Genomic DNA, 12,440 nt, shown 5'->3' with positions numbered 1-12,440 from the left:
CTTTGCCTTTTTTTCGATTAATATTCATAATTGATATTAATAAAACAAATTTCGTAAAATTTTATTCTCATATTAATTTTATTTTAATACTATTTATAAAGTTCTCTCTTTGTAAAATAGATCTTTCATATCTTTAAGAAAAGGTACATGAATAAGGCAAAGGAAACTTTAAAAGCATGGAACATATTAATATTTATAAGAAATTTCTGTTTATTTATTGTGCTGAATGATGTGAGAGATAAGAATCTTTGCAACTCACAATTGTACATAACTTACATAAAATATTTACAAAAAGTGATTTTTCTAAAAAGAGTAAATGAGACAGCTTCTATCCTACAGTAGAACCATTTGTCATGTTAAATTAATGTCTCGGATTGAAAGAGATGTTATAAATAATAATTTACATCTATAAGGACAGAAGGAGAAAGAAAAAAATGAGAAATTTTTTCTACAAGTTTTAAAATTTACTTGAACCATCCCCCCTAACGATTTTTCTTTATAGAATTTCTAAATCACAATGTCGTATTTCTGGATGACTTTTCTGAAAAAAAATTAATCGTTAACAATTTTGCATCATATTATAGATGGATATATATATATATATATATATATATATATATATATATATATATATATTTGCGTGTATAATTAATATATATATATTAATTATACACACACAAACATATATACATACATACACATACCTTTAATTTTAATTCTATTCTATCAATTTCTCCACCGAGCATGTCTACAATATTTTCACCATGTTTCAATAAAAACGCCTCTAGCTCTTCAATATTTTGCATGCTTTTCACTTCCTGCAATAAGGGATTCGATACTTATTGATACAATATTACATATATTACACTACATATTCAATAAAAATAAAAATCTCATGTCTATGTACCTCCAACATTAGCGTAAGATCATGCTTGTCTAGATAAGACCTTGTGAGTTCTCGTCCGTCAAAATCTAATTCAGCTTTGTATCGCACCAAATGATTACCCATGTCAATGCCTTTCACATCGTGAATTGCACGGACCTAAATTTGGCATAGAAATGAATATATCCGAAAAATATAATGGATATTGCATAGATAATATCTTAAGGGCAACATTACCATTATATCTGCTTCTAATTCGGCATTAATTTTATCCAGATTCTCCTGTGATATACTTCTTCCTATAAGCGCAGCAACATTCGAATAAATTATAAAGGATGCAACTCCACCGAGCAATCCGCCTACGAGAAGCGAACCAAAGGCGTCAAACATTGAATTTTCTAGATATGAAGTCAATCCCATACATCCTGCTGCGACAATAACTCCAAGTACCTGAATGACATTAGGATTAGAAATCTCTCCGAGAATATAATAAAATATAATAAAAAATAATAAAATATATAATAAAATATTTAATTTTTTATGGGATTTCAAGGCATACTAAATATTTCTTTCCAACAAGTTTTCTTTTTTTTTTGATTAAATAAAATTTTGTCTTTAAAATTTGCGCAAGACTTTACGTTGATTTAAAATAACAGTTTAGGTTATATGTAAAGAGCTTAGATAAGATAAAAATAATAACTCTTACAGCTGCAAAATCTTCCATTAGCACAACATTCACAGATGGATCTTGTCCTTCCAAGACGAATTGTTTAAAGCTTTCTTTCTTTTCCTCTGCACCTCTCCGGATAGAATGCAAGGCTATCATTAAAGTTGCTCCTTCTGATAACAAGGATCCACCTAAGACGAAATATGCCCAAAAAAAAGAATCCAACGGTGCGGGAAAAAGAAGACCGTGAATTCCGTGATAGATGGAAAGACCAGTGCCAACACAAAAGATTCCTACGCCTGATATCAATGAGGAGACGTACTTCATGTTTGTATAACCATAAGGGTGATCCGGATCAGGATTCTGTAAAATTATTTACATGACAGATTAGAAACGCTATTCAGAGATTCTAAAAGTATTTGATTTACCTGCACTGACTTATGAATACCATAGGCTAGAATTAGTTGATTACAAGTGTCTGCTGCAGAATGTATACATTCAGAAAACATGCTATGCGAGCCAGTGTATAACCAAGCAATCAATTTGCATATGAAATTACTGGCATTTCTGAAAAAGAAAAAAAAAGCAAATAAATTAATCGAAGAAATCTTTATATAATTATATGATAAGTGTAAATTCAGTTTAATCATGGTTATCAATTCAATACATACATGGCTATTGCAGTCAATATTACTTTGCCAGACCTTCCAAATAGACCCTCCTTTTGAACTATTTCTGTCTTATTGCCAATTTCTCGCCTGTAATCTCTCAATCTTCTCTTGACCGTAAAAACATCTGTGATGAAAAGCTTAGATTTCAATCTTTGCATCAATTATTATTTTATTAAGAAAAATGTGTCTATTATATTATCAGGACATATGGTAAATGGTCTGTAAGATGGATAAACAACTTCTAAACAAATACTTTTTGTCTCAAAGGGGCAAGAAAATAGTTCTGTTTTATAGAAGTAATAATTTTAAACAATTAAACAAATGAACAAAAAATTAGATATAAAATTATATTAATATTTACTTTGCTGATAAATCTTTCGCTCTACCTCCTTTTTCAAAAGTTCTTTTAGCAAAGCTTCTTGAGATCCCCAAACTTCCAAAGCTCTGTAAATAAATAGAACTTATATTTAATATTTAAATAAATTGCGCTTGCAATTGAATGTATCATAATATATAAGAATAGAAGAGTTTATTAAATAGTTGATATAAATAGATTTTATTAAAAAGAGAGAAACAAAATTTTTTTTTCTCACTTAGCCTCAACATCTTTCCTCCAGTAAACTGTAATAGGTGGTTCAAGCTCATATGGGGAACGTCTCTTTGTTTTTGGTAAAGATTGCAAATCAGAAGGCTTTAATAAAAAGTCCGACATAGCTCTCACAGGTGTAATAAAATTACGTTCCAAGGAAGAAGTCGATTTATCAACTTTGTTTCTCTTTTTCGCTACAAATATGTCATCAAAAATAAATTTAAGTTAGATATAAATCAATATTTAATAAATTACCTTTTTTCGACATAACATCATCCTTTGGCAATTCTTTGGATTCTGTAGATTGTTTTTCAACAAATTTTGTTGGTTCTTTTCCTTTTTCCTTATCATCACTAGAATCAATTGGTTCTATATTTAATATTCTCTCTTTTAATTTACCCAATTTCTCTTCCTTTAACTCTACCACTTTCTGCTGTACATCTTCAGCTAGTTTCTTTTCAGACTTATCCTTAATCTTTGTATCATCAGATAAAAATCTTGCTATGCTGATCCATCTGCTATTCTCATGTCTGCCTATTTTTTTATTAGCACACACTTTTTGAGAATACGAAAACATACGTACTTTGTATTGTATATCATACTTGGGCGTTATTAAAATACTGGTATGTCTTTTGTTTATTCCAATCTGGAATATACATAATGGATCGGCTTGATATCGACATGTTATGTTTTGAATAAAATTCAGATAGTTATAGGATCGATACATCTTTCTGTTTTCCTCCTCCTTTTTTTATACAAAGTGTACTGTTTTAGAAATATGCATCATTTAATCTATAAAAGAATAAAGTAGCTAAACAATGTTATTCTTAAAAACAATAATAAATTGTTATGTATGAGGCAACGAAATATTTTCAAAAAACGTATAATTAATTTAACAAAAATAGAATATATATATGTACTATATATATAAAAACTTACACACTACGAAATTACATTTATCTCTCTTCCTTCTATCAAATTTATTCACATAAATACATTCTTAAGTTACAATACTGATATTGAACTGAGGTTCAACTAACGTTCAAGAATTTAAGGGTCGACTAGAGACCCTCTAATAAGAGTAAAAGACTGACCATCAGGGGGCCACTTTTGATTGGTCCGCCATTTTTCTGCAACTCCCGCTCATATTCAAATCTAATAATCCTATTTTGAATATGAATATTAATAATCCTATTTTGAATATGAATATTTATTAATAATAAATATTATAATCATTTATAATATATTTATGTATTATAAATAATCAATACTATTTATATAGATAATATATAAGAAATATTATATAAATTATAATAAATTTTATTTAAATTAAAATAATATTATATTTTTTGTCGTTAACTTAAATTCAAATTTAAAGGAATATAGTTATCCAACTCATTTATTTCAGTTGTTTTATTTATATAATCTTCCTATTCCATCTATTGTACATTTTTTAGGCAATTTTGACGCTATCTTACGCTATTTTACACTGCTTCACGCTGTTTTGAAACTTTTACTTGTAAGTTTTTCGTGACCTTTTAATAAATTTTTATGGAGCTGTAAGATTTTTTTTTAAGTTTTGCTGTGTATCATCGATACAACGATATTGATGTATGTACTATTATATTTACAATTGCATTTATACAAAATATCTAGAATTTTGCTATATGTGTATTTACATTTAAGAAATCGGGATATAGTTTAATTTTGTAGCTACGATGCGTTCCAATTCAAAACTACTTGCTGTGTGAGACGAAATATATGCATGTTACATATATGCATACATACATATATCGCATTATACTATTTTGACATAAACATAGGCACACAGTTCGCAAATCAAAGATTGTTTTTAGGGCGCACACTTTTCATAGCTGTAAAACAGTGAATGTGAAATATTAATATTTTACATTATCTAACAAAACTCATACCGCTCATTACTGTAAAATTCAAATAATTGTAATCGTATTTCTTGTATCTTTTATCTTATTCTGTTTCAAAATTACACACGGGAATTTTTCAGGAATAAACTGTAAGACTTTCTAATATACTCTAACGAATTATTCTCAGATCTATCAAGTTCAGGATCGTAAAAGATATCGTTTCGCATGATTCACGATAATTGCATATCTTTTCTACGCCGCTGGGAGTATTGCATTCACAGCTCTATGCATTACTGTGTAATGCCATTATACCTATAGTACTATTCATATTACTTGACTTAGCATGTGACTTAGCGCGTGGAAAAGTTGCAATATACTTTTTAGAGATATACCTTATACTAGAAACACATCTTGAAAAAATTAGATACAAATTGTAATGTGTACGAAATCTTGAATAAAGAGTATTGAACTACTTCTTACAGAACAAATTTATTCTTAAGAATAATTTCCATTATATTTATAATTGACAGAACGCGAAGTACGTGTTTTGCACGTATTAATATAAATTCAATGCGGTGTATGTGTGTGTGTGTACACACACACACACACACACACATATATATATATATATATATTCCATAACATTAAACTCTAGATAGCGAGTATCGTGAGTGTATGATTTCTATGTAACATAAGATGGATCGTGAAATATAGCTTCAATAATTCTACAATTAAGAAAATAATTTCTCGTTCAAAAATTATATACATAAAATATATGTGATTTTTTTTAACAGAATAAAAGAATGTTTACTTTTCTACACATTTTAATAGTCATTATCGAAATAAATATTTAAACAACAATAGATTGTTTGAGCTTATAGCTGAGAAATAATTAACATGTTATAAATTTTTCAAATTTTAGTCACTTTTTTCAAAACATAGTTTTATAAGAAACAAAAATTGTTTATTCTATATTTTCAATATCTTTGAACAAGAAAATTACAGCCTTTATACTTGTATTCAGTTTTCTACACAACACATTCTGTATATTAATATACAAAGTAAACTAGATATGTATGCACATTGTGAAAATTGATGCGTATGTACATAGCATAAATAAAATAATAGCACATCCTGTAATATATGTTAATCTAAAAAACTGTACAATAAAAACGCCGTTATATATTCTATACAGTACGTAGAAAAACGTAACCATGATGTATTTTTGCTTCAAAACATCTTTGATATTGTCCTCGATGCGTTATACTAGCTATTGTGTTCTAGAAGAATGTGACTTAGAAATCAGTATCTTACTTAAAATCTGATTCAATATCTGCAAAAATTAGCAATTCCTATTTCAAATTTTATTACTATAAATAATCGAATAATTTATAAAAATTTATAAATCCAATATATACTCAATAAAATGAGCTATTGGAATATATCGCTATTGTTTGCATAATTTTTTTATACTTTGTCTTCACCAAGGTGCCCTTATTTTTGCTGTTTTTATTATACATATATATATATATATAGAAATGATTATAGTATAATACATGAAAACAATTTTCCATAGTTGTCACATTTCTTACTGATAACTTACATTATCATTCTACGACATAATTTTGATAAATCTCTTATGAAAGAGTAACTTTATGGTAACAGTGAGACCAGCACTATCAAATTGTAATAAAAACACAAGATAAAAAAAAATTTTCATAAAGAAAATATTAAAGTGCGAAAAAGACTTGATATACAAAAAAGAATTCAATAATTCAATTCGATAACTTGTTAAAATTTGTTAAAATTGTACATTTATGGCATATGTGTTTTGAAATAACACATATTAATTGTTATTAAACTTAAATTTTTTAATTTAAAACTTTTAGTACAATCTATGAAAATATTTGTTATATATATGTGTGTGTGTGTGTGTATATATATATATATATATATATATATATATATATAAATTATTTAAAATTATTACTTTCATGCACATAGACATACAATATTAAAATAATAATGCTATTCAACATAAGAATGCTATTAAAGAAATTATTGTATACAATTTTGTATTTCTTAATTCAAACGAGCGCATAGTAAAGTTGGCATACACACAAGAGACAAAAAGATTATTTATACGCGTGGATATAAGCATATACGTGTTATTTGTATTTAATATCACGCAAATATTCAATATTATTACATTATGCGAGTGCAGATGCCGGTAGAGAGCTATGTTTAGGTTTTGTTTTGTTTAAAAAAACCTTAATACATCCATTGAAATCGGCACTCACAAGGACATGGCCTCCACAGCCTTTAGTGCGTTGTTCGACGACAGGATCAACGGGAACAACACCTATGTTAGAACTATCTACGCTTTTTGCCTCCTCTTTGCTCTCCCATTGTTCTCTCGCCTCAATTTGTTTAATAATACTATCTGGATTCGGCGCAAATACGGCACAAGTTACTACAGCATTGTGAGCCTTTATACCTTCCCAGAAATCATTTCGATCCCTACGGACACTAGAAAATTTGGAATAATCATGATGGGTTTTCCAAATATAAATGCATTGATTTTCAGAACCGCTGACTATATATTGTCCGTCTGGACTAAAACTTGCTTTAATTTGACTACTAATGTTAACGTATCCCTTGTATTTACACGATAAGTTTAAGTCTCTCAAATCGTATAAACGAATACGACTATCGTTCGATGTAACTAAAATTTTGTCTTCTCCCGGCATAGGTTCGATTCCACTAATTTTGCGACCGGTGGAATTTTTACCTCTTGTCGATCGTACATGTATTTGCGTGTGGTATTTCAATTGATCTGTATTGTAAAATATACATCTACCATCATACGATCCTACAACAGCAAATTTTCCGTTTTGACAAAAATTCGCCGCGGTAATTAATTTCGTTTGCCCGTCTACTTCATTCCATACGGCAACTTTTTTATCTGGAATATTCCATAAGCGCAATTTGCCATCAAGCGATCCTGAAAGAAAGTATCGATCGTCCCGTGGATGAAATACTATAGCAGTGACAAAATCAATATGTTGAAAGCAGCATAAACATTCCTTGCGAGATATATGCCAAAGTCGCACAGTTTTATCCATCGATGAAGATAAAACAAAATAGTTCTTAGACCATGAAACATCAAGCAAATCAGAGATATGACCAGTGTATGTACAAAACGGCTTTGGCATGAATGGACTTTTTGTTCCTTCAATTTCACTGAAGGCACTAGCCACAATGTTAGGATCTTCCATAGATTGCTGTGAAACTAACGATTCCTGCGAAGGAGTAGGACTGACCTTTTCCGCATTATATTTTGTACGCATATCCTGAAAATATGTAAAAGCATCTCGTAAAATCCAAATTCTCAAAACTCGATCTTGTCCCGCAGTGGCCAACAGTCGGCCGCAAGTGGAGAATTTCATACACCAAACAGGTCCTATATGTTCTCCGCTAAGATCTTGAACATGCTGCAGACAACTGAATTCATACGGACCTTTGTGACTATTTGACGCCTTCAACTTTATATATTGTTGCTCACCAGGATAAACTTCGTCCACTATATCCATAACATCTTCTTTGTGTCTCGCATGCGATACATCGTGCGCAATGGATTTGGCTTTATTCATAGTCTTTTTGACAGTAGATCCTAAAAATCGTTTCAACTTTTGTGTTCGTTTACGAACTTTATCTACAGACACATCTTCGTCTGGAGGTATACTAGACATTTTACTATCTACGCTTTCCTCATCACTTTCTTTTTCTTTCTCAAGACTAGAATTGCTAATGTATTTAGATTTAGTGAGTCTCATAATATGTAATGACAAGGGATTAATACACTGTGGTAATTTATCTTCTGCTATACTTAATGGCACCTGTTCTCCTGTATCTAAATTTGTTACAGGCACTTGCTCCAAAATTTCCTGTAAGAACAGATAGCTTAACATATTTTATTTCATTAATATTCCTAATGTAGAATATCTGCTGTCTGAATATCATCTGTTTAAAATAATTTATAGATGCGATAACGAACCATATCGGTAAGACGCTTGCCAGAATCTGTCCTAGTCCTCACAAACATATTTAACTGTTTGATCATATCTTGGTCACCAGCAGATTTACGCCTTTCTCTGGAACTTTGTGGACTCATGCTTGATAACTTATGCGGACCCAAGGAATAACGGCCAATACTGTTGCTCGATGCTGATCCTAATGGACTACTGGACTTTTCGATCGTTCGACTAAACAGATCTGCTTTCATTCTTTCCACCCTTTCCAATTCCTCGGAAGATGGCCCTTCTGCTTTCAATTTATCCTCATCCTATTATACATTATGTACATTATATATATATATATATATATATATATATATATATATTTTTTTCCATATATTTATTTACATTTATTATAATTTATATATATGATTCTTTTTATCACATTATAGTATTATTATTATTTATTATTATATAAAAGAAAAAGAATTTTTACCTGCGGTTTAACAACATATTGCCCTTTCGTGGCGGATCGGATATCAAGAGAGTGCTCGAATTCTCTAGTAATCGATTCTATAGTGCTCGCTGGACTTGGAAGCGGCGATGCGGGTACAAGTGTTTCCGCAGAAGGCTGAAATTAATTATATTATTTAACCATTGAGTAAATCATATCTCTATTAATTATTAAGTGATATTGATCATAATAAAAATATATCTTACAGTGAGGTCAGTAGGTGTATGAGGTTTTGATTTTTTTTTACGACGCGGAGGAGCAACGGGCACACCAGAAATGGCAACATCTTCTGTTAATTTCCCATTATTTTTTGTACTCGCGATAACGTCAGGTTCTTGAAGTATAACAGTCTTGTCGCTTTGCGAATGAGAAGGATAATTGGATCGGCCGTTAATAGAAGATTCCTGTAGGACATCCCCTGATAATGTAAGAACGCTCGAAGATTGGGACACTTTACCAGAGGTTGTGTCCTCATCTTTGCTTGGAATACTAGCAATGGAGGACATTTGACCTTCACGGGTAAGGGCATTGGGAGGAGGACATTGGGATAAACCAGGTATAAGCACACCGGAAGTATTATCTGTGGCTCCTGCCAAAATTCGTCCAACTCGTCCTAAAGAAGTCATACTTTGTAAACTGAGAGTATCATGTTCTATGATTCTAAATGGATGAGTTGTTTTCGAAGGAGCGGGATAAACACCCTCAATGGAAGATGTCTGACTATCTGGGGGAGAATTATTAATCGGAATATCATCGTCCTCTGTTTGCATACGTTGTCGAAGTTCGCGAAATCGCTTCCTCCCTACAATTTTATCTGTAGTTGATTCCACACCACCTTCGACCTAAAATATTTTATATGTTAAAATTAAAATTTTTTTTTCGAAAGAAGCCTTTTAAATGCAGGATAAAGATAGATGAAACGTCATCATAATACAAGATACAATTTTATAAAGTATTAAATATATTTAATTTTGTTTTTCAATTTTATAAAAAATTCAAACTGCATGATATACTGTATCCTTCATGTACAATATATATATTTATATATATATATATGTAAAACATATATATATATATATATATACAGGATGAGTTTTATTTTGTATGCTAATCCTTTTATTATGCAAAAGATCACTGACTGCATAATAAATTGATCGATACATAAATGTCAATTATTTGGATTGACTGTATCAAAGGCCCGAATATAATGTATAAAATTAAAGCAAATTAAAAGCTGAAATTATTTAGTATGGATTTATTATTATTAAAGCTACATATTTATTATTATTATTGTACACATTATATTCAAACCTTCAATACGGTTGATTCAAATAATTGACATTTATGTACCAATCAATTTATTATAGTCGATAATCTCCTGCATGATAAAAAAATTGACACACGAAATAAAACTCACCCTATATATATATATATACATATATATATATATATATATATATATATATATATTTTATCATATATGTTCAAATTTAGAATATATACTTACAAGTTTATCTTTATTTTCCTCACAATCTACAGATATATAACTCTTTAGATCAATAGTTGATTTAGGGATAGCAGGCTTCGTAAAAACATTGTCATCAATTTGTTTACAAACTTCTAATGCTTTATCAGCTTCAACATTGGTACACTTCACTTCGACATTGGTACACTCACGTTGTTTAATTTTTCTATAAAAAAACAAATTTGATATAATTAATTATATATTATCTTATTTATAATTTATTTAAATATGAATGTCTTATCATATATTTTACATATATATAGCAAAATTATCTGATTTTTTTTACAAGTTTATATAACTAAAGTCTAATTAAGTCTATAGGATAATATATATATATATATATACATGTATATATTGTGTGCATAAAATACAAATTATACAGATTATATATATTTAAAAATATTTCTACAAAGCTACATGTACTGTAATTAACTACAAAAACTATGAAAACTGCTACGCATGAATCAAAATTTTCTGATTATGCACGCTATATCAAATATATAAAAAAATGAATTAAAACTATGCACATATTTCGTGCATACAATGATCATCTGTAGTGTTATCCTGAAATCCTTGAATAATCATGGTTAAAATAGCGATATAATCCACAAAATGCAAATACAATAAATTATGTATACATAATACACAAGATGTATACTATTTATTCATGATACAATTCCGCAACGGAAATTCGCAAATGATAATTACCGCGATGTACGATGAAACGAGTCATCTTCCGCATCGAAGAACTCCTCGGAATCACTGCTGCCTGACATTATCGTTCGCAGTAGATGATCTGCGAGAACACTCGTTCTCGCATCAGTGTCGCTGACGCACGTCACGCACGTTGACGGATGACGAACAAAATGATTGAAGGTGAACAAAAACGATTACGCGAATGCAAATTATATGGAATCATATTTCAACTTGTAGCAATGATTAAACCACGTTATAAGGACATAAATATCTGCACACGTCCGCGAGTGCCCGCAAAACAGTGCACATACACCTTAATAAATCCTACACCATAGACGTATAATATAAATAGACTGGATTCGTCTTCTCCTTCTTCAAGTTTATTGGCCAACGCTGATTCTATAGAAGGATTTTTAGGGCTCCCGCGCACGGAACGCAGCAAAAAAAAACACGTTAGGGCATATTTACATCTTGACAGAAAAGCGTCTAATTTGACCACAGCCAATTATATCGACCTATGGTAACCAGCAACGATTAACCAATCAGAAAGTTCTATTTTGAATTGGCCAATTGGCGACGTGGTCAATCGGATTCCATCCCAGAAAAGCGAAAGCCAATCACAACTCGTGCTAGTCGCAATTTCTATTTTTTGGCCTTAAGCGGCCTTTTCATTGACGCTACTTTTTAGCGTCAATGAAATTGCACCTTAACAGTTGGCAGCCCTACGAGATAGGCTGTGCAGCACTGCGCGTATATAAAATAAATTTGAAATCGCTTCTAGCCTAACCATCTTCACGCGATCGACTTTATTTGAATTGCACGGCATCGCATCGAATTATGATGCAGCGTCGATTTGTTCGAACGTAATTCGGGACATCGCGATGCTGTATAAGCGTCGAATGAGCACGAATTGTCACGCAAATATGATAAATCACATCTACTCACCGTTCACCGACTGTTCCACAGGCCGCTCCACTCGCTCGCCTCGGGACGTCC

General features: G+C 30.6%; 2 protein-coding genes across 2 annotated transcripts; both read right to left on the bottom strand.

The window, feature by feature from the left end:
* Positions 1 to 192: 192 nt before the first annotated feature.
* On the bottom strand, positions 193 to 3,854 carry LOC105257631 (zinc transporter 9). The gene is made up of 11 exons (XM_011268384.3): positions 3,750 to 3,854; positions 3,066 to 3,602; positions 2,815 to 3,004; positions 2,583 to 2,665; positions 2,222 to 2,345; positions 1,979 to 2,117; positions 1,590 to 1,913; positions 1,121 to 1,333; positions 908 to 1,042; positions 705 to 818; positions 193 to 541 (listed from the first exon to the last, which is right to left on the bottom strand). Exons 2-11 carry the CDS (start codon positions 3,535 to 3,537, stop codon positions 497 to 499), a joined length of 1,839 nt encoding a protein of 612 aa, XP_011266686.1. The 5' UTR covers positions 3,538 to 3,602; positions 3,750 to 3,854; the 3' UTR covers positions 193 to 496.
* Positions 3,855 to 6,741: 2,887 nt separating this feature from the next.
* On the bottom strand, positions 6,742 to 11,781 carry LOC105257633 (WD repeat-containing protein 44). The gene is made up of 6 exons (XM_025407361.1): positions 11,457 to 11,781; positions 10,731 to 10,914; positions 9,430 to 10,065; positions 9,206 to 9,340; positions 8,751 to 9,038; positions 6,742 to 8,640 (listed from the first exon to the last, which is right to left on the bottom strand). Exons 1-6 carry the CDS (start codon positions 11,522 to 11,524, stop codon positions 6,904 to 6,906), a joined length of 3,048 nt encoding a protein of 1,015 aa, XP_025263146.1. The 5' UTR covers positions 11,525 to 11,781; the 3' UTR covers positions 6,742 to 6,903.
* Positions 11,782 to 12,440: the final 659 nt, after the last annotated feature.

The sequence above is a fragment of the Camponotus floridanus genome, unplaced genomic scaffold (genome assembly GCF_003227725.1).
Source record: "Camponotus floridanus strain SB8 unplaced genomic scaffold, Cflo_v7.5 scaffold1, whole genome shotgun sequence".
In the NCBI taxonomy this organism is placed as follows: Eukaryota; Metazoa; Arthropoda; class Insecta; order Hymenoptera; family Formicidae; genus Camponotus; species Camponotus floridanus.
Note: the sequence above shows the minus strand (reverse complement) of the source record. Positions and strands in the feature narration are given on the sequence as shown.

What these genes read in the sequence shown, in the direction of transcription:
- LOC105257631 (XM_011268384.3), bottom strand. Translation starts at nt 3,537, where the DNA reads ATGTATCGATCCTATAACTATCTGAATTTTATTCAAAACATAACATGT. An exon ending in GTATTCATAAGTCAGTGCAG is followed by an intron (nt 1,914 to 1,978) that starts GTAAATCAAATA and finishes ATAATTTTACAG; the next exon opens with AATCCTGATCCGGATCACCC. An exon ending in ATCTTACGCTAATGTTGGAG is followed by an intron (nt 819 to 907) that starts GTACATAGACAT and finishes CCCTTATTGCAG; the next exon opens with GAAGTGAAAAGCATGCAAAA.
- LOC105257633 (XM_025407361.1), bottom strand. Translation starts at nt 11,524, where the DNA reads ATGTCAGGCAGCAGTGATTCCGAGGAGTTCTTCGATGCGGAAGATGAC. An exon ending in AGGAAAATAAAGATAAACTT is followed by an intron (nt 10,066 to 10,730) that starts GTAAGTATATAT and finishes AAAATATTTTAG; the next exon opens with GTCGAAGGTGGTGTGGAATC. An exon ending in ATACACCTACTGACCTCACT is followed by an intron (nt 9,341 to 9,429) that starts GTAAGATATATT and finishes AATTAATTTCAG; the next exon opens with CCTTCTGCGGAAACACTTGT.